At 43.5% G+C, this 27878-nt stretch overlaps 1 protein-coding gene across 1 annotated transcript; it reads right to left on the bottom strand.

The window, feature by feature from the left end:
* Positions 1-23960, bottom strand: LOC120063720 (guanylate-binding protein 1-like). Its single transcript, XM_039014015.1, has 9 exons — positions 23789-23960; positions 15382-15509; positions 14600-14709; positions 13210-13406; positions 7469-7711; positions 7070-7350; positions 6533-6745; positions 6270-6372; positions 1-653 (listed from the first exon to the last, which is right to left on the bottom strand). Exons 1-9 carry the CDS (start codon positions 23958-23960, stop codon positions 223-225), a joined length of 1878 nt encoding a protein of 625 aa, XP_038869943.1. The 3' UTR covers positions 1-222.
* Between the last annotated feature and the right edge of the window lie 3918 nt (positions 23961-27878).

The raw sequence follows: 27878 nt of genomic DNA, 5'->3' as shown, positions 1-27878 counted from the left end.
AGCACAGTGGCTAGGAAAAAGTCCCAAGAAGGCAGAAACCTAGGAAGAAACCTAGAGAGGATCCAGGTTCATGCGGCCATGAATGCCAGATAGATTTTCAAGACGTTAAAACTTTCATAGATTACCAGCAGGGAGAGATAAAAACAGCAATGGCTGGAGAGGACAAACACTTCAAAGCTTCAAAATTCAATATCAGTTAGCTTTTCACAGGTTCAAAGTGGATCACAAGAGTGTACAGAGTGGTTCACAAACATGTGATCTATTGTTGCGCTTCCCCATTAACGCATGCATCTTTCTTTTATGTTTCTCAGCCTGCCGCTTGCAGTCATTCAGCAGAGCCTTCTGATTCTGGGTATTGGCGTCCCTTTCCAATTGATTCTTCTTCTTTATCTCCTCGATCTCTTGCCTCATCAGCTCAGCCTTCTCCTTATGGCCCTTCTCCAGGAGATCTTTCTGCTCCTGCATCCTGTGGTCCAGGGTCCTGTTGAACTCCTGCTGCTGTTGCTTCCTCTCCTTCTCCATCTTCTCTTCCATCTCTTTCAAGTACTTCTCCTGGCCCCTGCCCATGTTCTCAATTTTGCGCTCCATCTCTGCCTGTTGCTCCTTGGATGCTGCTTTCTCCTGCTCCAGCTCAGCTGTTTTCTTCTTCTCAGCTGGAAGAGCCAAGGAGAGAGATAAATAAGTAGGAAAACTGGACAACTCATTATCTCATACAGATTCACACACATTAAAACCCTCTAGAGTCTATTGGCACAACAGTGTGTCAATCTAAGTAACATAATAAAAAAATCCCAATAAAATCTCCCAGTTAAAGCTAGAGATATGTATTTTTGCATCGGCTGCGTCTCAATCCATCACATCCACCTATGTCACCGATCCGCATCAGAAGGTGGAAAGGGGCAGAGCTACTGCGCTGTTTGTCAGACCAGGAGACATCCCGCAAATCGTTCTTCTTATAAAAACATCTGTAGCATCCGAACGGTTTGGCCTAAAAACTAATATGATCACTCTATAAAAAGGGGAGATTCTCACGAACACGATGGTGTTCTTCATTTTCCTCTACCACAAGTGTCACGGGCTCGTCTAAAGGTAACCCACCACCTCGTCTAAAGGTAACCCACGGGCTCGTCTAAATGTAACCCACGGGCTCGTCTAAAGGTAACCCACGGGCTCGTCTAAAGGTAACCCACGGGCTCGTCTAAAGGTAACCCACGGGCTCGTCTAAAGGTAACCCACGGGCTCGTCTAAAGGTAACCCACAGGCTCGTCTAAAGGTAACCCACGGGCTCGTCTAAAGGTAACCCACAGGCTCGTCTAAATGTAACCCACGGGCTCGTCTAAAGGTAACCCACGGGCTCGTCTAAAGGTAAGAATCTAACAGAAAATGTGTCCTTGAGCGAGGTGATCATTGCTAGACCAAGTAAAAACATTTTGATGAGCGTTATTTTGTAAAGCAAACTGATCACCACTGGAAATCACCTACAACAGCACAGCTTGCATGTACAGCTATGCAGTTTGAAGAGGGGAGCTTTGCAGTCTGGTTCATAGCTAGGGCCTGGTGTATTCCCCTTGTATTTTAAAGAGCAACTGCCCGTAAAAAAATGACCTCTCATTTAGAAAATAGCTTATGTGGCATTGATATGAGTAAAACATTTATTCTACTATCAAGATTTTCTACAAAGGCCTGCCGAGTGGCGCAGCAGTCTAAGGCACTTCATCGCAGTTCTAGACGCATCACTACAGATCCAAGGCTGTGTCGCAGCCGACCGCCACAGGGAGACCCATGAGGGGGCGCACAATTGGCCCAGTGTCATCCGGGTTAGGGGAGGGTTTGGCCGGCTGGGATCTCCTTTTCCCATCACGCTCTAGCAACTACTTGTGGAGGGCTGGGGGCATGCACGCTGACTTCGGTCACCAGTTGTACTGTGTTTCCTCCGAAACATTGGTGCGGCTGGCTTCCGGGTTAAGAGAGCAGTGTGTCAAGAAGCAGTGTAGATGTTTTGGGGGACGTATGGCTCTCGACCTTCACCTCTCCCAGGTCCGTAGGGGAGTTGCAGCGATGGGACAAGACTGTAACTACTAATTGGATATCACGAAATTGGTTATTCAATTTGGTCATTATTGTGGAGTAACTACAATGTTGTTGATCCATCCTCAGTTTTCTCCTATCACAGCCGGCGCCGACCGAGATGGCCGCCTCGCTTTGCGTTCCTTGGAAAATATGCAGTATTTTGTTTTTTTATGTGTTATTCCTTACATTGGTACCCCAGGTAATCTTAGGTTTCATTACATACAGTCGGGAGGAACTACTGAATATAAGAGCAACGTCAACTCACCATCGTTACAACCAGGAATATGACTTTCCCGAAACGGATCCAGTGTTTTGCCTTCCACCCAATACAATGGATCTGATCCCAGCCGGCGACCCTATGCGACGCCGTAAAAGGGGCAAACGTAGCGGTCTCCTGGTCAGGCTTCGGAGACGGGCACATCGCGCTCCACTCCCTAGCATACTACTCGCCAATGTCCAGTCTCTTGACAATAAGGTTGATGAAATCTGAGCAAGGGTAACATTCCAGAGAGACATCAGAGATTGTAACGTTCTCTGCTTCACGGAAACATGGCTAACTCAAGAGACGCTAACGGAGTCGGTGCAGCCAGCTGGTTTCTTCACGCATCGCGCCGACAGAAACATACATCTTTCTGGTAAGAAGAGGGGCGGGGGTGTATGCCTTATGATTAACGAGACGTGGTGTGATCATAACAACATACAGGAACTCAAGTCATTCTGTTCACCTGATCTAGAATTCCTCACAATCAAATGTCGACCGCATTATCTACCAAGGGAATTCTCTTCGATTATAATCACAGCCGTATATATTCCCCCCCAAGCAGACACATCGATGGCCCTGAACGAACTTTATCTGACTCTTTGTAAACTGGAAACCACACACCCTGAGGCTGCATTCATCGTAGCTGGGGATTTTAACAAGGCTAATCTGAAAACAAAACTCCCTAAATTCTATCAGCCTATCGATTGTGCTACCAGGGCTGGTAAAACCTTGGATCATTGTTATACTAACTTCCGCGACACATATAAGGCCCTCCCCCGCCCTCCTTTCGGAAAAGCTGACCACGACTCCATTTTGTTGCTTCCAGCCTACAAACAGAAACTAAAACAACAAGCTCCCTCGCTCAGGTCTGTTCAACGCTGGTCCGACCAATCTGATTGCACGCTTCAAGACTGCTTCGATCACGCGGATTGGAAAATGTTCCGAATTGCGTCCAACAACAATATTGACGAATACGCCAATTCGGTGAGCGAGTTCATTAGAAAGTGCATTGACGATGTCGTACCCACAGCAACGATTAAAACATTCCCAAACCAGAAACCGTGGATTGACAGCAGCATTCGCGTGAAACTGAAAGCGCGAACCACTGCTTTTAACCAGGGCAAGGTGACCGGAAACATGACCGAATACAAACAGTGTAGCTATTCTCTCCGCAAGGCAATCAAACAAGCTAAGTCCCAGTATAGAGACAAAATAGAGTCGCAATTCAACAGCTCAGACACAAGAGGTATGTGGCAGGGTCTACAGTCAATCACGGATTACAAAAAGAAAACCAGCCCCGTCGCGGACCAGGATGTCTTGCTCCCAGAAAGGCTAAATAACTTTTTTGCTCGCTTTGAGGACAATACAGTGCCACTGACACGGCCCGCTACCAAAACCTGCGGGCTCTCCTTCACTGCAGCCGAGGTGAGTAAAACATTTAAACGTTTTAACCCTCGCAAGGCTGCAGGCCCAGACGGCATTCCCAGCCGCGTCCTCAGAGCATGCGCAGACCAGCTGGCTGGTGTGTTTACGGACATATTCATTCAATCCTTATCCCAGTCTGCTGTTCCCACATGCTTCAAGAGGGCCACCATTGTTCCTGTTCCCAAGAAAGCTAAGGTAACTGAGCTAAACGACTACCGCCCCGTAGCACTCACTTCCGTCATCATGAAGTGCTTTGAGAGACTAGTCAAGGACCATATCATCTCCACCCTACCGGACACCCTAGACCCACTCCAATTTGCTTACCGACCCAATAGGTCCACAGACGACGCAATCGCAACCACACTGCACACTGCCCTAACCCATCTGGACAAGAGGAATACCTATGTGAGAATGCTGTTCATCGACTGCAGCTCAGCATTTAACACCATAGTACCCTCCAAACTCGTCATCAAGCTCGAGACCCTGGGTCTCGACCCTGCCCTGTGCAACTGGGTCCTGGACTTCCTGACGGGCCGCCCCCAGGTGGTGAGGGTAGGTAACAACATCTCCACCCCGCTGATCCTCAACACTGGGGCCCCACAAGGGTGCGTTCTGAGCCCTCTCCTGTACTCCCTGTTCACCCACGACTGCGTGGCCATGCAACGCCTCCAACTCAATCATCAAGTTTGCAGATGACACTACAGTGGTAGGCTTGATTACCAACAACGGCGAGACGGCCTACAGGGAGGAGGTGAGGGCCCTCGGAGTGTGGTGTCAGGAAAATAACCTCACACTCAACGTCAACAAAACAAAGGAGATGATTGTGGACTTCAGGAAACAGCAGAGGGAGCACCCCCCTATCCACATCGACGGGACAGTAGTAGAGAAGGTGGAAAGTTTTAAGTTCCTCGGTGTACACATCACGGACAAACTGAATTGGTCCACCCACACAGACAGCGTTGTGAAGAAGGCGCAGCAGCGCCTCTTCAACCTCAGGAGGCTGAAGAAATTTGGCTTGTCACCAAAAGCACTCACAAACTTCTACAGATGCACAACCGAGAGCATCCTGTCGGGCTGTATCACCGCCTGGTACGGCAACTGCTCCGCCCACAACCGTAAGGCTCTCCAGAGGGTAGTGAGGTCTGCACAACGCATCACCGGGGGCAAACTACCTGCCCTCCAGGGACACCTACACCACCCGATGTCACAGGAAGGCCATAAAGATCATCAAGGACAACAACCACCCAAGCCACTGCCTGTTCACCCCGCTATCATCCAGAAGGCGAGGTCAGTACAGGTGCATCAAAACAGGGACCGAGAGACTGAAAAACAGCTTCTATCTCAAGGCCATCAGACTGTTAAACAGCAACCACTAACATTTAGCGGCCGCTGCCAACATACTGACTCAACTCCAGCCACTTTAATAATGGGAATTGATGGAAATTATGTAAAAATGTACCACTAGCCACTTTAAACAATGCCACTTAATATAATGTTTACATACCCTACATTACTCATCTCATATGTATATGTATATACTGTACTCTATATCATCTACTGCATCTTGCCATCTTTATGTAATACATGTATCACTAGCCACTTTAAACTATGCCACTTTATGTTTACATACCCTACATTACTCATCTCATATGTATATACTGTACTCTATACCATCTACTGCATCTTGCCTATGCCGTTCTGTACCATCACTCATTCATATATCTTTATGTACATATTCTTTATCCCTTTACACTTGTGTGTATAAGATAGTAGTTGTGGAATTGTCAAGTTAGATTACTTGTTGGTTATTACTGCATTGTCGGAACTAGAAGCACAAGCATTTCGCTACACTCGCATTAACATCTGCTAACCATGTGTATGTGACAAATAAAATTTGATTTGATTTGATTTGAAAAACTGGGTGAATTGATTCACCATCCAAAGTGTAATTTAATAACTTTACCATGGTCAAACGGATATTCAAATTCTGCCAATAGGTGCCGTATTTTTCAAAATGTTGGAAAACCTCCCTGGTCTTTGTGGTTGAATCTGTTTTTTGAAATTCACTGTTCGACTGAGGGACCTTATAAATCATTCAAAAATCAAGTTAAACACTATTATTTAGGCTTGCCATAACAAAGGGTTGTATACTTACTGACTCAAGACATTTTAGCTTGTAATGTTTAATTAATTCGTATCCCATGTTAAAACCAGAATTCAACTTTGACAATGTGGGGTATTGTGTGTAGCCAGTGACAAAATATCTGAATTTAATCCATTTTAAATTCAGGCTGAAACACAGCAAAATGTGGAAAAAGTCAAGTATGCAATACAATCCAATTTGTATATATTTTGTTATTTTTACTCCATAATACTTAGAAGTTGTCATTTTGGGCGGGGCCTGGCATTAAGGCGAGGCCACCGGTCTTGTTTGCATCTTCTGAACATTAACCTACAACAGTAGATTTATTATTTTATAATTGGAAGTAAAAAAGATTGAGGTGTGGCTTACCTTGGATTTTTTTCTCATTTTCAGTCAGTTTTTTGTCAGCTTGCAGGATGGAGTTGGACTCTGCACTCTTTCCCTTCAGGAACTGCTCCAGAACCTCCTCAGCCTGCAGAAAACAGGCCTTATAGGTTGTTGCATTGAATTTGATTCAAACCGTAACCAGGTAACTGAAATTAGTTGAAAATTGGTCATTACTGACTAATGATGGATGTTTTTGATTCTCTAATACACTACGTTGTTGATGTTGTTTGGGTTCTAGCTCTTACCCTGACTCCTTTGTTGGGCTCGGCCCGGTACTGTGCCACTATGTTGTCATGGTGATTGCAGTAAAGCTCATAGCCTCCTGGTGTGGCGTACCTCCCCTCCTTCATCTCCTGATCCATCGGAGCAGACAGATTCTCCAGAAGGGCCTTGCACTTCTTCTCTGAGGCATCCTTGTTTTGTTTGAAAAGGTCGGCGGAGTGGTTGCTAATGGCCCCCTGAAAGATTTATTGGGAATTTTCAGATGCAGGTGCGTAGAATAAGATAAAAGATCAGACAATTATATAAAGACAGTTCTAGAAAAGGTTTATTACAGCATGCTAACATTGAGAATACAGTATACACCACATGAGAAACACAGCAGCTGTAAGTCAACCTCGATACAATAACACCTTGTAGATCAGAATGTTCTCTAAGAAGCAACATTTTAAAGCATACAAGGTCAGGTTGACCTTCAGCTGACGCTAGCTTCAGACATGTGAACCCCGGTATGCATTGTGCATTGTGTGTACCAGGCACAGATCTCAAATGATGACTCTTACCACAAGAGCTTTCAAGAACTCCCCATTTTCGTCTTTGAAGGATCGCTTCATGAACGCCTGTGTGGCCTGAGTCTCTGAGCGAAGGTGGTTCTCTGACAGCTGATTGATGTCCACCGGGAATAAGACCTTCACATCCTCCATTCCCTTCTGGTACACCGCCAGGCCCTCATCCACAGCAGCCTGGTTCTCAATTTTAGCCATGGCCAACACAGCATTCTCCAGACAGGGCACATTGCCTTTGGCTATGGTATCCACATAGGTGGTGACCAGGTGCCCCAGCACTGCAATCAGACAGATGGGAGGAAAAATATGAATGTATATATTTAGTGGTACAATAAAATGTGGAATCAATATGTATCCATTTTCATATACTGTACTGTAGGTAGATATCTGACTCACTCTCTCCAGTCAATGTGTGTCCCCCTATAACAGTCTTCGTACGGCTCTCCTGGAAAATGAAGCGGCAGAAAGTATCTGCCACCTCTCTGAAGCTTTCAGAAAGCTCAGCCTCGTCCATGGAGTCCAGTCGTTTCATGTTGTCAGGAGTTGTAGGGGAGGGGAACACAAAACACTTGCGTGAGGGGAAGAAGTTCCGGATGCACTCTCGCGGGAGGTTGTAGTCATTGATCTTTTTACCAGTACCTGAAAGATAACATTGGCATTACAAGATTTTATAGTACATGCAGATCTTGGGTGTGTCCCAATAATACCTCCTTTCTCGTCCAACCTATCAGAGCTCTTGAATCATGAACTGACATGTTGTCAACCCAATCAAAGGATCAGAGAATGAATTTATTACGGAAAGTATAAAACCTCTTATGAATCCGCCACTTTTTTTTCAATTTTCACCTAAAATGACATACCCAAATCTAACTGCCTGTAGCTCTGGCCCTGAAGCAAGGATATGCATATTATTGGTACCATTTGAAAGGAAACACTTTGAAGTTCGTGGAAATGTGAAAGAAATGTAGGAGAATATAACACAATAGATCTGTCAAAAGATAATACAAAGAAAAACCAACCGTTGTTTTGTATCTTTGAAATGCAGGAGAAAGGCAATAATATATTATTCCAGCCCAGGTGGAATTTAGAATTTGGCCACTAGATGGCAGCAGTGTATGTGCAAATTTAAATTGATCCAATAAACCATTGCATTTCTGTTCAAAATGTTGTATCAAGACTGCCCAAATGTGCCTAATATGTTTATTAATAACTTTTCATGTTCAAAATAGTGCACTCTCCTCAAACAATAGCATGGTATTCTTTCACTGTAATAGCTACTGTAAATTGGACAATGCAGTTAGAGTAACAAGAATTTAAGCTTTCTGCCAATATCAGAAATGACTATGTCCTGGGAAATGGTGTTTGTTACTTACAACCTCATGCTAATCACATTAGCCTACATTAGCTCAACCATACCCTGGAAGGGACATCGATCCTAAAGAAGTTGCTAGCTAGCTCTGCAGTAAATAAAGTGTGGTGAGTAGTTAACTCAGAGAGAAAGACAATAGTTTAACATTTTTTTACAAATTAATTTCTTAAAAAAATGAAGGAGAAGCGAGGGAGTGCTATATTTTGTTGTATTTTTTCCACTTTCACTTAGCTAGCAAATGTAGCTAGCTTGTTCAGCTTACTCAAACAGCTGGCTAAAACAGAGAGGGATGCTATGTTACCTAGCTTGTCTATCCAACACTGGAACTCTTCCAAGGTAAGCTTTTGGTTTTATTAATTTATTGCCACTGGGTTCCGCTGGATTAACTGCTAAACTGCTTGCTGACTGTTAACTGTAACGTTACTGCATTAATGTAGCGGGTTTAGTAACACCTTACTTCTGTTAGCTGTGTTGACTATGATGTTAGCTAATATGGTGATAATGATGTAGACTGTGTGTAGAGGTTTGCGGTTATGATATGAAAGTTTGGCTTGTTTTTTTTTTTTGCCTGGTCACAGACAGCTGATGTGTTGCGCACTGAAGTCTACAAGCAAAGGGAAAAGGTGAGAGGAGGAGAGCGTGAAGAGGCGAGAAGGCATATGAGTAAAATGATCATGCTGTTTGTATGTAGCTGCTATGAAAGTGAACAGTGCATGGGATCAGGGGTGTACTAATTCCGAAAAACACTTCTTAAATGGAAGCAAACAGAAGGAAACGGGGATTGTCAAATAAAAAGTAGCGTTTAAAACTGCTGGACTAATGACATCATAAATAACACCGTAGATCAGCTAGATGAAGACAATAGTGTGCAAGGCGGTATTGAATGTGTCACTGTCTGTCACATTGATTACAAAAAAAATTCTCACGACCTGTGCACCTACAGTTGAAGTCGGAGGTTTACATACACCTGAGCCAAATACATTTAAACTCAGTTTTTCACAATTCTTGACATTTTTTCCTAGTAAAAAAAAGTCTTAGGCCAGTTAGGATCACCACTTTATTTTAAGAATGTGAAATGTCAGAATAATAGTAGAGAGAATGATTTATTTCAGCTTTATTTCTTTCATCACATTCCCGTGGGTCAGAAGTTAACATACACTCAATTCGTTTGTTGCTAGCATTGCCTTTACATTGTTTAACTTGGGTCAAACAATTCGAGGAAGCCTTCCACAAGCTTCCCAAAATAAGTTGGGTGAATTTTGGCCCATTCCTCCTGACAGAGCCGGTGTAACTCAGTCAGGTTTGTAGGTCTCCTTGCTTGCACACCCTTTTTCAGTTCTGCCAACAAATTTTCTATGGGATTGAGGTCAGGGCTTTGTGATGGCCACTCCAATACCTTGACTTTGTTGTCCTTAAGCCATTTTGCCACATGCTTGGGGTCAATGTCCATTTGGAAGATCCATTTGTGACCAAGCTTTAACTTCCTGGCTGATGTCTTGAGATGTTGCTTCAAAATATCCACATAAATGTCCTTCCACATAATGCCATCTATTTTGTGAAGGGCAGCAGTCCCTCCTGCAGCAAAGCAGCTGCTACCCCCGTGCTTCACGGTTGGGATGGTGTTCTTCGGTTTGCAAGCCTTTCCCCTTTTCCTCCAAACATAACGATGGTCATTATGGCCAAACAGTTCTATTTTTGTTTCATCAGACCAGAGAACATTTCTCAAAAAAGTATGATCTTTGTCCCCATGTGCAGTTGAAAACCATAGTCTGGCTTTTTTATGGCAGTTTTGAAGCAGTGGCTTCTTCCTTGCTGAGCGGCCTTTCAGATTATGTCGATATAGGACTCGTTTTATTGTGGATATAGATACTTTTGTACCTGTTTCCTCCAGCATCTTCACAAGGTCCTTTGCTGTTGTTCTGGGAATGATTTGCACTTTTCGCACCAAAGTATGTTCATCGCTAGGAGACAGAACGTGTCTCCTTCCTGAGCGGTATGATGGCTGTGTGGTCCCATGGTGTTTATACTTGCATACTATTGTTTGTACAGATGATCTTGGTACCTTCAGGCGTTTGGAAATTGCTCCCAAGGATGAACCAGACTTGTGGAGGTCTATAATTTTTCTGAGGACTTGGCTGATTTCTTTGCATTTTCCCATGATGTCAAGCAAAGAGGCACTGAGTTTGAAGGTAGGCCTTGAAATTCATCCACAGGTACACCTCCAATTGACGCAAATGTTGTAAATTAGCCTATCAGAAGCTTCTAAAGCCATGACATCATTTTCTGGAATTTTCCAAGCTGTTTAAAGGCACAGTCAACTTAGTGTATGTAAACTTCTGACCCACTGGAGTTGTGAAACAGTGAATTATAAGAGAAAAAAATCTGTCTGTATTACTTGTGTCATGCACGAAGTAGATGTCCAAACTGACTTGCCAAAACTATAGTTTGTTAACAAGAAATTTGTGGAGTGGTTAAAAAACGAGTTTGAATGACTCCAACCTAAGTGTATGTAAGCTTCCAACTTCAATTGTACATTGTACACTTTCATTCAAAAGGCTAGGTTGTAGCAACCTCATGATAGGCGTAGGGAAAATGTTTGTATCATGTAGTAGCCTAAACCTTTCAAGTTACATTGAACTGGTAAATGGAATATGAATGACAGTCATCCAATATGCTGTAATAGAAATAAGGTCCTATGATCTTCTATGTAGAAGAACCCCTTACAGTATTATAGACACTATGTCCTAGGATTTACTATGATCTTCTATGTAGAAGAACCCCTTACAGTATTATAGACACCATGTCCTGGGATTTCCTATGGTCTTCTATGTAGAAGAACCCCTTACAGTATTATAGACACTATGACCTGGGATTTACTTTGATCTTCTATGTAGAAGAACCCCTTACAGTATTATAGACACTATGTCCTGGGATTCCTATGATCTTCTATGTAGAAGATCTACATAGATTTTTGTGTAGCGTTCATCTGTGTGTTTGTGAGTCTCTCAGCTTTTCATATTGGGGTCATAATAGCCTGTACCTCAAACTGTTCGGACATTACAGACATTTTTTTGTGAAGAGAACCATCTTCGGGATCAGCCCTTGTCACACAAACTCCACTCTATCTCAGCCCCCATTAATGACACAGGTTAATGGTTGGTATCTGCGGATGCAGAAGGAATAGACAAATACGATGCAAAAAATACGTATGTAGCTCAAACACACAATGTTAAAAAGGGGCTGAAGGTAATAAATCACGCCGGTGTGATTGTGGGACTCAAAGCGAGTCCCTACCCGCGCCCCCACCTGGCTCCTGTGCGCTCTGTTGCCAGTTAGGATGAGGCTACTTGAAGAGACAGGGCAGCCAGATTCAGTGGGTACCCCCGCTGCCTGTGTCTGCCTTGGTCAAGCACCGTTTCCCTCTCTTCCCAGACATGTCGATGAACGGTTCGGTCCCACCACAGTAAACCATTTCCTACTTGGCCTTTCAAGACTGGACTAGCTAAACAAGCACTGCACATAACAATCTATTCCTACCTGCCCACGGTGGAGTTTCTGTCGGTAGCTCACTTGATAAGAATACATAGCGTAAAGTCACTTGGTTATTCTAAATAGACTGCTTCGGTCAAAGATGCTAGCTAGCCTATCTTGCCAGAGCCCCTATTTGCTTCACGCAGGTTGTATAGTCTCATTATACCACTATTTATGTTATGTATGTTGGAAGCTTGTCTATGTTTAATGTTCCCCCCTTTGTTACCCCACGTTCCACGGTGTCAACGGGGTTCAGGGGCTATATCAGGGGCTATATCAATCTCTCCAGGATGAGAGTGAGAAGTTGGGTAATTGTCCACAAGGGGGCGCCCCTCCCCCAAAGGCGGCTCATTACTGAGATTCATTGCTGATCCCTGCCTGTATCTCACTGGTCTCTGGTGTCTAGTTATACAGGTTATGGGCTCTATAGGTGATTAGTTGTTGGTAGCGGAGTTGAGGGAAGGATCAGGGTTGGACACGACCACCCTATTATCCCACACAAAGTCTCTGTGGTTCATTAGAGCCCCCAAAGGAGCTGTCTGTCTCCAGCTCAACTCTTTTAATTCCTGGGTATTAGATTCAATTACGATTCGCTCCTGTCTGTTACAACAGCTGTCTGTCCCATTCCCAGCTATGTTACAGCTAAGGTATTTTGACGCCAGTAGCTATGACTTGTCGGTAGGGTAACCTCCATGACAAGGCTTTTTCCCTCGGTCTATTTTTAATGCATGCCTTCCAGCGCTGGGTGCCAGCCGGTTGCCGGAACGCATCTTACCGCCTAAACCGTGTGAGGCTCGTCACTGATCGCCGGAGCTTGTGTACCCAGAGTGGGCCAGGCTTTAGGCAAACCTTGGTACATGAACACAGGTTTTTCAACTGAGTTCCACAGTGTTCACAGGTGTAAAAACTGTTGTGTCTCCCACGTATGAGTTGGATGAAAAGTGTCCCATCTCCATGTTCAGACACACAGTTGTCAAGATTGGTGGAAGAATCTCTCCCAGTCCCAGGATTTCTTTGGCCTTGTCAGGCGTGATTGTAGATCCTTCAACCGAAGTCTGGAGAGTGCGACTCCCCATAGTATGTTGTACTCCTTCAGGGAACAGTAGTTATAGTCATAACGCTACGCTTTGCATCATACCGTGGTATATTGTCTGATATACACACAGCTGGAATGCTGTTTGAGCCAATCAGCATCTAGAACTCAAACTATCTGGTTGATAATAATAATCAATATCACCTTTCTTGAGTTGCAGGGAATTCTCCAGATACTGGTCTGGAGTGATTTCTCTGTCGTTGATCTCCAGCTGTAGAGTGAAATCTCTGACAGTCCACACAAAATTAGGAAAGAACTGCATAAACTGGGTGCCCTCTCCTTCCTCCTCATTGTCAGTGGAAGACTTCACCTTGATCATCTCTGTCAGCTCGTTCACATATCTATAGGACCGGTTGAGGATTGATACAGGAGTTCCCAAAGCTCATGTCAGTGTCATGCACAGTTTGAGTACAGGGGCTTGAATTTCAGGGAAGTTAAAAACAACCAAACAAAATAAGTAATTTTCAGTTTAGATTTCAACCGACAGTAAATTAATTTGTTTGAAAGTCACAGACATTGCTTTTAGTCAACACCAACTCTTCATGTTCACTAAAGCTAAGAATCAATCCCGGGAACCGGCATCCTGAGATTTCTCAAACCCTTTACAGTTTCCAGAGAAATAAATTACTACGTAGTACTGATCCCGTGTGGCTCAGTTGGTAGAGCATGGCGCTTGCAACGCCAGGGTTGTGGGTTCATTTCCCACGGGGGGACCAGGATGAATATGTATGAACTTTCCAATTTGTAAGTCGCTCTGGATAAGAGCGTCTGCTAAATGACTTAAATGTAAATGATAAACACGACATATGCAACTTGCATATTTAATTAAATGGAACATATTTAGTTGGTGCATTATTTAAATTCTCTACCATATCAATGATTCGTTATAGCCTACAAGTAAATAATGTTAAAAATATTCATAAAAATGTATGAAAATGGCCATCACCATTAGCTAGGCTTTCACTAATATGTCTGAGTTGACTGTCAATCCTAATTAACAAGCAAACTATCATATCAAATACCACAACAGATTATGTGTCACGTTCGCTGAATGGAGGAGACCAAGGCGCAGCGTGATGTGAATGACATTCTTCTATTTATTTACGAAGAAACACTAAACAAACTATACAAAACAACAAAACGAATGTGACGCTATATATAAACAAGTGCAGACACAGGCAACTAACACATAGATAATAACCCACAAACTAAACTGGAAAATGGCAACCTAAATAGGATCCCCAATCAGAGACAACGATCAACAGCTGCCTCTGATTGGGAACCAATCCAGGCCACCATAGACCTACATATGCCTAGACTAACTACACACACCTAGACATACATAAACCTTATACAATACCAAAACCCCATAGATATATAAAACCCCTAGACAAGACAAAAACACACATGCCACCCTCGTCACACCCTGACCTAACCAAAATAATAAAGAAAGCAAAGATAACTAAGGTCAGGGCGTGACATTATGTCCACAAGATGCCACAGAATGGAGCCAAATGTTGACCCAAAAGGATACTGAAGCTTCTCCACAGCATCATTGTTGATGGTCCCTCGACTGTTGTAGACCAGAGTACTGCTTAACAGAATGGCCAGGGAGAAGATCCAGGCATCATTCTTAGAATCCCCCTGAAACAAGTATCACGTCAAATCAATGCAAATTTTATTTGTCACATGCGCCGAATACAACAGACAACCTTACAGTGAAATGCTTACTTACGAGCCCTTAACCAACAGTGCAGTTTTAAGAAAAATACCTAAAAAACATAAGAAATAAAAGTAACAAATAATTAAAGAGCAGCAGTAAATAACAGTAGTGAGACTATATACAGGGGGTAACGGTACAGAGTCAATGTGCGGGGGCACCGGTTAGTCGAGGTAACTGAGGTTATATTTACATGTAGGTAGAGTTATTAAAGTGACTTATGCATAGATAATAACAGAGAGTAGCAGCTGCGTAAAAAGAGGGGGGGCAACACAAATAGTCTGGGAGGCCATTTCATTAGATGTTCAGTAGTCTTATGGCTTGGAGGTAGAAGCTGTTTAGATGTGTCTTGGACCTAGACGTGGGGCTCCGGTACCGCTTGCCATGCGGTAGCAGAGGGAACAGTCTATGACTAGGGTGGCTGGAGTCTTTGACCATTTTTAGGGCCTTCCAACATGTATTGGATCTCTGACTAAGTAATACTTTAATTTACATGATGATTGTGCAGATATGTGTTCACTGTGCTTGGTTAGTAATCTAAGAGGAATATGAATCTTTAATGTGGATTGTAAAGAGATTGAACTTTGACCCCCCACCTTCTCCACGTCCCCCAGTCCCTCTGTATCCAGCAGCACCAGGGTGTGGTCTGTTTTTTCAGGATGAGGGACACACCACATCCAGATGCCCTTAGTCTTGGACTGGATGGTGGCTCCAAGGGCAAAACCTAAATGAACAGAGATTTATGAGGACATTTACAGTATAAATATTATACCGGCTTATAACACTGTTACAGAGCTGGACCAGAGCTACCACAGACCAGAACTAGCTAGCTACTAGCTACGCCTTAGACCAGAGTTAGTTAGTACGGACCAGAACTAGCTAACTACTAGCAAAGCCCGAGACCAGAGTTAGTTATTGCGGACCAGAACTACTGCAGACCAGAACTAGCTAACTACTAGCAAAGCCCTAGACCAGAGTTAGTTAGTGCAGACCAGAACTACTGCAGACCAGAACTAGCTAACTACTAGCAAAGCCCGAGACCAGAGTTAGTTATTGCGGACCAGAACTACTGCAGACCAGAACTAGCTAGCTACTAGCAAAGCCCTAGACCAGAGTTAGTTAGTGCAGACCAGAACTACTGCAGACCAGAACTACTGCAGACCAGAACTAGCTAACTACTAGCAAAGCCCGAGACCAGAGTTAGTTATTATGGACCAGAACTACTGCAGACCAGAACTAGCTAGCTACTAGCAAAGCCCTAGACCAGAGTTAGTTAGTGTGGACCAGAACTACTGCAGACCAGAGCTAGGGGGGGAGTGGGAGATAGTTGCCCCATTTTAGGGGACAAAAAGTATTGGGACAAAATTCACTTAGAAATAAATGCTAAATAATGTATTGTGTCATATTTGAGTAACTTTTGTTGTAGTATATGTTTTTAAACACTTCTGCATTAATGTGAATGCTACCATGATTACGCATAGTCCTGAATGAATCGTGAATAATGATGAATGAGGAAGTTCATACCCCCAAGACATGCTAACCTCTCAATATTTACAATCTTAGGGGAGGTTAGCATCTTTTTTGGGGGGTAGGATATTTATAATCATAATTTTTCATGATTCATTCAGGACTATCTGTAATCATGGTAGCATCCACATTAATGTAGACGTGTTAAGAAACATATTATTTTGTTATTTACAATAAAAGTGACTCCAAAATGACACAATGCATTATTTACCATTAATTTCCATTTGGCACAAAATAATCTGAAACGCAACCTAGTCAGTTGTACAACTCAATGCATTCAACTGAGATGTGTCTTCCTTATTTAACCCCTTACCTTTTTAATTACTATGTAGTTACAATGTAACAACCTTTGCAGACAACAGACTAACCAGGAGAAATTAGGAGACAAGAGAACATTTTTCAGTTTGACTTCTCTTTAAAAAGGTTTTCAAAGTTGAGAAAGTAATTTCTGACGCCAGCAGATTTAATTATTTACCAACAACAGCTGCAAATTCCAATAAAACAACATCACAAATATATTTGTGGTTCAGAGTGCAGAATTTATTTAGTTAATTATGTGAGATGGAGATGACAGGTTATGATTGTGACCATGGTGATTTTGTATTTATTTATTTATTTTTCTTTCTCAAAGGAAATATAATTTTTAGATCTTTTTTTTAAGGAAATTATTTTCATGACTTTACATATATACTGTACTTTATATAGCTAATTGATAAGGGAATTATATGCTTAAAGTTAATGATTAAAATATTCCACCCTGAAACCATATAATTGTATGAAATTTATAAGAATCATAAATCTATAATCTGATGGTGTGTGTAGTTTTAGTCAGAATTAGAACAAGGACCTTTTGCTCCTTTTTAGTATGTAAGCAGGGTGCAAGTGGGAAACAAATGATAACAGGAGCTATCGACAGACAAGTTGTACTATTGTGTTCCTTACAGTACATTCTGTCTCCACCCGTGGAGGGGAGAAACTGTTAGGCTTGCAGAAAATTATGAAACATGTTGTAGATTAAAGAAACAATGTATCTGTGTAGTGGAAAAACACAGACTGTCTGAGCAAGGTGTAGCTTAAGATTTGAACTTGTTTGTGTGTTCAAAGACTGTGTTTGCATTTTTGATTTCAGAGCGCTCTCGTGAATAAACTGTTCTAACCTTTTAAATAAACTGAGTCTTTGCCTAATTATTATTAAACCCAGGGTCTTACAAACCTGTGGGATTAGTCAAAGTTTATTGATTGTTAGTTATTATCATTGTGATTGAAAATTCTCGTGACACTGTCTGCTTTTTGTACTTTGGATTTAGTTTACATAAGCCTATAACAAGAAATGTCCATGTTATACAATTCCAAAGTAGTTATTGTCTTTTGTTTCATATTAGTTCACTGTTTACTGTTCTACGTTTCATCCTTGTTACTTTGCAGAGGCCACTAAACTCTCATGGCCATTGGAGAGGCCACTAAACTCTCATGGCCATTGGAGAGGCCACTAAACTCTCATGGCCATTGGAGAGGCCACTAAACTCTCATGGCCATTGGAGAGGCCACTAAACTCTCATGGCCAATGGAGAGGCCACTAAACTCTCATGGCCATTGGAGAGGCCACTAAACTCTCATGGCCATTGGAGAGGCCACTAAACTCTCATGGCCAATGGAGAGGCCACTAAACTCTCATGGCCATTGGAGAGGCCACTAAACTCTCATGGCCATTGGAGAGGACACTAAACTCTCATGGCCATTGGAGAGGCCACTAAACTCTCATGGTCATTGGAGAGGACACTAAACTCTCATGGCCATTGGAGAGGCCACTAAACTCTCAGGGTCATTGGAGAGGCCACTAAAATCTCAGGGCCATTGGAGAGGCCACTAAACTCTCATGGCCATTGGAGAGGCCACTAAACTCTCATGGCCATTGGAGAGGACACTAAACTCTCATGGTCATTGGAGAGGACACTAAACTCGCATGGCCATTGGAGAGGCCACTAAACTCGCATGGCCATTGGAGAGGACACTAAACTCTCATGGCCATTGGAGAGGCCACTAAACTCTCAGGGTCATTGGAGAGGCCACTAAACTCTCAGGGTCATTGGAGAGGACACTAAACTCTCAGGGCCATTGGAGAGGCCACTAAACTCTCAGGGTCATTGGAGAGGCCACTAAACTCTCAGGGTCATTGGAGAGGCCACTAAACTCTCAGGGCCATTGGAGAGGCCACTAAACTCTCAATGGAGAGGATGCAGAGGATTTGGATGATGACATTTGGGAGCCACCCCTCCCCAACAAGCTGCTTTTAGTGAAACAGAAGGACACTAGGGAAGTAACCATGCTCATCACACAACATAAGGCGTTCAATAACAACCATGTCTCAAGGAGGGTGAAAAGGGAAGAATGTCCCCATTCCTGTTTCTGTGAAGGACTGCAATGCCAGCATGGGGGCGTGTCAACCTATCTGATGCTCTGATAGGCTACTACCAGGTCCTCCACAAGACCAGGAAGTGGTATAAGACTTTTTTTTACCACTTTGTGGACATTGCTACAGTAAATGTTTTCATTCTCCACAAGCAAATGGCCAAAACAAAAAGTCCAACCCCTCTCTCCCAGTTGGCCTTCCGATAACAGCTGGTGTGGGAAATGGCTGAATTGTGGGCCCAAAGCAACCTCACAACCATCACAAGACCCCCCTCCCACTCAAAGTGAGTGCCACTATCCAACACACATGCCAAAAGACAAAAAGAAAGAACTGCAGGCATTTCACTAAACACAGACAGGAAAAAAGGGTGCAACGCCAGATCTTCTGTCTGAAATGCCAGTTCTCTTTTTGTTTCCTGGCAGAGAGGGCCTCCGTCAAAGACTAACACGACAAGCTACGGTGAAAGTGAAATCTAATCATCTACACCTGGGATGTAAAACAAACACGAACGCCATTTTGTAAATAGTTCCGCTTATGTCTATTTTTGCACTTTTTTTTAGTGAAGGACACATGTAACCAAGTTTGTGTTTGATAAAACATGTTGATATATTCTTTAATGTATATCTGTTGCTTTTACATTGTTTTTGTAAACAGTTCATTTGTACGTGGGGCCAATACATTGGATGTGCCTAGGCTAAAATATTCAGGCACTTTGGAGAGGTTGAAAATCCATTTGGATATCCCTTGTATGTCCCCCGACACCACCACAACATTTGAGAGAGGTTGGTGTTGTAGAAATGTAGTTTTTATGGTGAACAATAACTTTTAGGCACATCCAGTGTGCAAAAACAGTGTGCAAAAACAGTGCAATTACCACAGCGGATCCTGTGTTTTGCCTTCCACCCAATACAATGGATCTGATCCCAACCGGCGACACTAAACAACGACGCCGTAAACGAGGCAAACGAAGCGGTCTCCTGGTCAGGCTTCGGAGACGGGCACATCGCGCTCCACTCCCTAGCATACTACTCGCCAATGACCAGTCTCTTGACAACAAGGTTGATGAAATCCGAGCAAGGGTTGCTTTCCAGAGAGACATAAGAGATTGTAACGTTCTCTGCTTCACGGAAACATGGCTCACTCAAGAGACGCTAACGGAGACGGTGCAGCCAGCTGGTTTCTTCACGCATCGCGCCGACAGAAACAGACATCTTTCTGGTAAGAAGAGGGGCGGGGGTGTATGCCTTATGATTAACGAGACGTGGTGTGATCATAACAACATACAGGAACTCAAGTCCTTCTGTTCACCTGATCTAGAATTCCTCACAATCAAATGTCAACCGCATTATCTACCAAGGGAATTCTCTTCGATTATAATCACAGCCGTAAATATTCCCTCCCAAGCAGACACAACGATGGCCCTGAACGAACTTTATCTGACTCTTTGTAAACTGGAAACCACACACCCTGAGGCTGCATTCATCGTAGCTGGGGATTTTAACAAGGCTAATCTGAAAACAAAACTCCCTAAATTCTATCAGCATATCGATTGTGCTACCAGGGCTGGTAAAACCTTGGATCATTGTTATACTAACTTCCGCGACGCATATAAGGCCCTCCCCCGCCCTCCTTTCGGAAAAGCTGACCACGACTCCATTTTGTTGCTTCCAGCCTACAAACAGAAACTAAAACAACAAGCTCCCTCGCTCAGGTCTGTTCAACGCTGGTCCGACCAATCTGATTCCACGCTTCAAGACTGCTTCGATCACGTGGATTGGAATATGTTCCGCATTGCGTCCAACAACAATATTGACGAATACGCTGTATCGGTGAGCGAGTTCATTAGAAAGTGCATTGACGATGTCGTACCCACAGCAACGATTAAAACATTCCCAAACCAGAAACCGTAGATTGATGGCAGCATTCGCGTGAAACTGAAAGCGCGAACCACTGCTTTTAACCAGGGCAAGGTGACCGGAAACATGACCGAATACAAACAGTGTAGCTATTGTCTCCGCAAGGCAATCAAACAAGCTAAGTCCCAGTATAGAGACAAAGTAGAGTCGCAATTCAACAGCTCAGACACAAGAGGTATGTGGCAGGGTCTACAGTCAATCACGGATTACAAAAAGAAAACCAGCCCCGTCGCGGACCAGGATGTCTTGCTCCCAGACAGGCTAAATAACTTTTTTGCTCGCTTTGAGGACAATACAGTGCCACTGACACGGCCCGCTACCTTAACCTGCGGGCTCTCCTTCACTGCAGCCGAGGTGAGTAAAACATTTAAACGTGTTAACCCTCGCAAGGCTGCAGGCCCAGACGGCATTCCCAGCCGCGTCCTCAGAGCATGCGCAGACCAGCTGGCTGGTGTGTTTAAGGACATATTCAATCAATCCTTATCCCAGTCTGCTGTTCCCACATGCTTCAAGAGGGCCACCATTGTTCCTGTTCCCAAGAAAGCTAAGGTAACTGAGCTAAACGACTACCGCCCCGTAGCACTCACTTCCGTCATCATGAAGTGCTTTGAGAGACTAGTCAAGGACCATATCACCTCCACCCTACCTGACACCCTAGACCCACTCCAATTTGCTTACCGACCCAATAGGTCCACAGACGACGCAATCGCAACCACACTGCACACTGCCCTAACCCATCTGGACAAGAGGAATACCTATGTGAGAATGCTGTTCATCGACTACAGCTCAGCATTTAACATCATAGTACCCTCCAAACTCGTCATCAAGCTCGAGACCCTGGGTCTCGACCCCGCCCTGTGCAACTGGGTCCTGGACTTCCTGACGGGCCGCCCCCAGGTGGTGAGGGTAGGTAACAACATCTCCACCCCGCTGATCCTCAACACCGGGGCCCCACAAGGGTGCGTTCTGAGCCCTCTCCTGTACTCCCTGTTCACCCACGACTGCGTGGCCATGCACGCCTCCAACTCAATCACCAAGTTTGCGGACAACACTACAGTGGTAGGCTTGATTACCAACAACGACGAGACGGCCTACAGGGAGGAGGTGAGGGCCCTCGGAGTGTGGTGTCAGGAAAATAACCTCACACTCAACGTCAACAAAACAAAGGAGATGATTGTGGACTTCAGGAAACAGCAGAGGGAGCACCCCCCTATCCACATCGACGGGACAGTAGTGGAGAAGGTGGAAAGTTTTAAGTTCCTCGGTGTACACATCACGGACAAACTGAATTGGTCCACCCACACAGACAGCGTTGTGAAGAAGGCGCAGCAGCGCCTCTTCAACCTCAGGAGGCTGAAGAAATTCGGCTTGTCACCAAAAGCACTCACAAACTTCTACAGATGCACAATCGAGAGCATCCTGTCGGGCTGTATCACCGCCTGGTACGGCAACTGCTCCGCCCACAACCGTAAGGCTCTCCAGAGGGTAGTGAGGTCTGCACAACGCATCACCGGGGGCAAACTACCTGCCCTCCAGGACACCTACACCACCCGATGTCACAGGAAGGCCATAAAGATCATCAAGGACAACAACCACCCAAGCCACTGCCTGTTCACCCCGCTATCATCCAGAAGGCGAGGTCAGTACAGGTGCATCAAAGCAGGGACCGAGAGACTGAAAAACAGCTTCTATCTCAAGGCCATCAGACTGTTAAACAGCCACCACTAACATTTAGTGGCCGCTGCCAACATACTGACTCAACTCCAGCCACTTTAATAATGGGAATTGATGGGAATTATGTAAAAATGTACCACTAGCCACTTTATACATGCCACTTAATATAATGTTTACATACCCTACATTACTCATCTCATATGTATATGTATATACTGTACTCTATATCATCTACTGCATCTTGCCATCTTTATGTAATACATGTATCACTAGCCACTTTAAACTATGCCACTTTATGTTTACATACCCTACATTACCCATCTCATATGTATATACTGTACTTTATACCATCTACTGCATCTTGCCTATGCCGTTCTGTACCATCACTCATTCATATATCTTTATGTACATATTCTTTATCCCTTTACACTTGTGTGTATAAGGTAGTAGTTGTGGAATTGTTAGGTTAGATTACTTGTTGGTTATTACTGCATTGTCAGAACTAGAAGCACAAGCATTTCGCTACACTCGCATTAACATCTGCTAACCATGTGTATGTGACAAATAATATTTGATTTGATTTGATTTGATTCGGACAATTTTGAAAGGTTGAAAGGGCACATGAATGTACCCTGGATACCCCATAACACCACCCCAGTTTGAGTGGGGTTCTGCCCCTGAACAAGGCAGTTAACCCACTGTTCCCTGGTAGGCCGTCGTTCTAAATAAGAATTAGTTCTTAACTGACTTGCCTAGTTAAATAAAGGTTAAATCAAATAAAAAATATGGTAGAAATATGGTAGATATTGTGTTTTTATACTGAACAAATAGCATTTAGGGATTACAGATATGTATTAGCACTGGAATGATCTAATTTACAGACATATGCCACTTTGGAGAGGTTTAGGGACACTTGGAAACATCCCATGACCACACCTAACACCTTTAACTAAAACATCTGCCCATTTCTAGTTGTTAGGTCTATCAATCCCGTTTATTTCTGATATTGTTCACATGATGTGGACACCTTCTGATGTGTTTCCAGCTCTGGGAATCAATAATTCACTTATAGCTTGTCAATGAAAGATATCTTTCAAAATACAAAATAAACGGTTATTTTGTGTGTGCTTGATCTTGTGTATTCTGAACTATGTACTATGTACTTCTGATCATTTCCTCATAATCTCCCAGATCTCTTCTTTTCAAATATACCAAGTGTTGGCATGTCAGAATCATGTAATTACACACGAATAGCAGTTACATTTGGGTATGTCTAATTTGGCGGAAATCAACATTTTGCCATTACATCTAAGAGGTTAAGCACAGATAATGTCTTCCTGCCATACAAATATTGTACGAGTTTTAGGAATCCCTGTTCCACTATGTTTCTACAGTTATTACTGTGTAGTTTCAGAGTAGTAGGGGCACAGATGATGTCCAAACCTGTTTGTAAAGTAAGATATATTTGTCTCTCACCTCTTTTCCTCTGAGCCAGCTTGTTCATGAGGTAGGACTTTCCGGTGCGATACAGCCCAACCACCGCCACAACTACGACTTTCTGTTTCAGTCCCATCAGGTAGTCGATGGCCTCTGGTTCTACGCAAAGCTCTCCATCGGTGTTTTTAACGAGGCACATTGGGGAGTCCATGGTCAAGTGGCTTCACAAGATCGCTTCAAAGTAAATGGTTGATACAAGTTCATCATCATTAATACTTATTTTACCTCTATGCTATTCCTTGTCATGTAAATAGCAAAATAAAACACATTTTGACATCATAAACCATTTAAATTCCAATAATGATCTGTAACAATAATAAATAGTAAATAGTTTGACAGCAACTAAAGACAATTCTAATGCAGGGATCTCCTGCTCCAGTCCAGTAGTGACTGGTTCTACAGGTTGTATTGTAGTCCAGCACTAACATGCCTGGTCCAAAATATTAAGGTCCAGACTGAAGATTATAATTGGTAGATCATTTGACACAGGTTTGTTATTGTGTTTGTCTGCCAGAGTGATATAAGACATGAGAACAATTCTACAGCCAAATCAGGGTGAGGTATGCAGCTGATATAGACAAACTCTGAAGAATATTGATCATGAAGGAACGCCTGGGGTGAGAAATTTTATAAATGTCTCTTCATAATTATACAACGATCAGAGTTTTTCAGTTTGGTATCTTTAGTACAAACAATAGGAAAGTGATCGCTGAGATCATTTGTAAAGACACCACAGGCCAAGTATTTATGGAGCCAATTTGTCAGGATTAGATCAACCAGCGAAGAGTTTGAATACCTGTGGGTTTGGAAATCAGAAGTCAGATTAAAGTCAGGCTTGATACTCACATATACTCGTAGTTTCGCTGACAGTCAAGGATCCTCTGCAAACCAATGATGTCAAAAGCACCAAGCAGCAGACTATTTAAAGGCTGCAGACACTGAAAGTGAAAGTGACCTCCTTTCTGGTGGAACTCATTCATTACCTAAGTACTACAAGAATGCAGTTTAACAGGAACTATCTCCGATTCCCAGTTGCTATTGGGTGGAGGGGATGTAGATTTTTTTTTTTTTGCAGACAGCTACAAGTCGGAAGGCGAGGCTAGAGCCTTATACAGTTGAAGTCGGAAGTTTACATACACTTAGGCCTGAGTCATTCAAACTCGTTTTTCAACCACTCCACAAATTTCTTGTTAATAACAAACTATAGTTTTGGCAAGTCGGTCAGGACATCTACTTTGTGCATGACACAATAAATGTTTCCAACAATTGTTTACAGACAGATTATTTCACTTATAATTCACTGTATCACAATTCCAGTGGGTCAGAAGTTTACATACACTAAGTTGACTGTGCCTTTAAACAGCTTGGAAAATTCCAGAAAAGGATGTCAAGGCTTTAGAAGCTTCTGATTGGCTAATTGACATCATTTGAGTCAATTGGAGGTGTAGCAGTGGATGTATTTCAAGGCCTACCTTCAAACTCAGTGCCTCTTTGCTTGACATCATGGGAAAATCAAAAGAAATCAGCCAAGACTTCAAAAAAAAATTGTAGACCACAAGTCTGGTTCATCCTTGGGAGCAATTTCCAAATGCCTGAAGGTACAACGTTCATCTGTACAAACAATAGTACGCAAGTATAAACACCATGGGACCACGCAGCCGTCATACCGCTCAGGAAGGAGACACGTTCTGTCTCCTAGAGATGAACGTACTTTGGTGCGAAAAGTGCAAATCAATCCCAGAACAACAGCAAAGGACCTTGTGAAGATGCTGGAGGAAACAGGTACAAATGTATCTGTATCCACAGTAAAACGAGTCCTATATCGACATAACCTGAAAGACCGCTCAGCAAGGAAGAAGCCACTGCTCCAAAACTGCCATAAAAAAGCCAGACTACGGTTTGCAACTGCACATGGTGTCAAAGATCGTAGTTTTTGGAGAAATGTCCTCACGTCTGATGAAACAAAAATAGAACTGTTTGGCAATAATGACCATCATTATGTTTGGAGGAAAAAAGGGGAGGCTTGCAAGCAGAAGAACACCATCCCAACCGTGAAGCACGGGGGTGGCAGCATCATGTTGTGGGGGTGCTTTGCTGCAGGAGAGACTGGTGCACTTCACAAAATTGATGGCCTCACGAGGAAGGAAAATGATGTGGATATATTGAAGCAACATCTCAAGACATCAGTCAGGAAGTTAAAGCTTGGTCGCCAATGGGTCTTTCAAATGGACAATGACCCCAAGCATACTTCCAAAGTTGTGGCAAAATGGCTTAAGGACAACAAAGTCAAGGTATTGGAGTGGCCATCACAAACCCCTGATCTTCGGATGGGGCCACAGTGTCTCCTGACCGCTCCTGTCTCAGCCTCCAGTATTTATGCTGCAGTAGTTTATGTGTCGGGGGGCTAGGGTCAGTTGGTTATACCTGGAGTACTTCTCCTGTCTTATCCAGTGTCCTGTGTGAATTTAAGTATGCTCTCTCTAATTCTCTCGTTCTCTCTTTCTTTCTCTCTCTCTGAGAACCTGAGCCCTAGGACCATACGTCACGGCAAACCAGGCATGATGACTCCTTGCTGTCCCCAGTCCACCTGGCCTTGCTGCTGTTTCAGTTTCAACTGCTCTGCCTGCGGTTATGGAACCCCTACCTGTCCCAGACCTGCTGCTTTCAACTCTTAATGATCGGCTATGAAAAGCCAACTGACTTTTATTCCTGATTATTATTTGACCATGCTTGTCATTTATGAACATTTTGAAAATCTTGGCTCTCTCTAATTTTCTCCTTCTCTCTTTCTTTCTCTCTCTCGGAGGACCTGAGCCCTAGGACCATACGTCAGGACTACCGGGCATGATGACTCCTTGCTGTCCCCAGTCCGCCTAGCCTTGCTGCTATTCCAGTTTCAACTGTTCTGCCTGCGGTTATGGAACCGCCACCTGTCCCAGACCTGCTGTTTTCAACTCTTAATGACCGGCTATGAAAAGCCAACTGAAAATTATTCATGATTATTATTTGACCATGCTTGTCACTTATGAACATTTTGAACATCTTGGCATAGTTCTGTTATAATCTCCACCCGGCACAGCCAGAAGAGGACTGGCCACCCCTCATAGCCTGGTTCCTCTCTAGGTTTCTTCCTAGGTTTTGGCCTTTCTAGGGAGTTTTTCCTAGCCACCGTGCTTCTACACCTGCATTGCTTGCTGTTTGGGGTTTTAGGCTGGGTTTCTGTACAGCACTTCGAGATATTAGCTGATGTACGAAGGGCTATATAAAATAAACTTGATTGATTGATTGACCTTAATCCTATAGAAAATTTGTGGGCAGAACTGAAAAAGCGTGTGCGAGCAAGGAGGCCTACAAACCTGACTCAGTTACACCGGCTCTGTCAGAAGGAATGGGCCAAAATTCAGCCAACTTATTTTGGGAAACTTGTGGAAGGCTTCCTCGAATTGTTTGACCCAAGTTAAACAATGTAAAGGCAATGCTACCAAATACTAATTGAGTGTATGTAAACTTCTGACCCACTGGGAATGTGATGAAATAAATAAAAGCTGAAATAAATCATTCTCTCTAGTATTATTCTGATATTTCACATTCTTCAAATAAAGTGGTGATCCTAACTGACCTAAGACAGGGAATTTTTACTAGGATTAAATGTCAGGATGTCAATTCAATGTCAAATCACATACCGCCCAACAGATCCACAGATGATGAAATCTGAATTGCACTTCACACTGCACTCTCCCATCTGGACATGAGGGGAAATAACTATGTGAGAATGCTGTTCATAGACCCAAGCTCATCGTTCAACACGATAGTCCCCTCCAAGCTCATCACCAAGCTAGGGACCCTGGGACTGAACCTCTCTCTTCGCAACTGGATCCTGGACTTTCTGATGGGCCGGCTTCCAGGTGGTGAGGGTAGGCAACAACATCTCTCCTACGCTACCCCTCAACACCCTCAGGGGTGTGTGCTTGGTCCCCTCCTGTACTCCTTGTTCACCCACGACTGCGTGGCCACACATGAATCCAACACTATCATCAAGATTGCTAATGACACAATGGTGGTAGGCCTG

Source organism: Salvelinus namaycush, chromosome 19, assembly GCF_016432855.1.
Source record: "Salvelinus namaycush isolate Seneca chromosome 19, SaNama_1.0, whole genome shotgun sequence".
NCBI lineage: Eukaryota > Metazoa > Chordata > Actinopteri > Salmoniformes > Salmonidae > Salvelinus > Salvelinus namaycush.
This window is presented reverse-complemented; position numbering and strand designations above follow the sequence as displayed.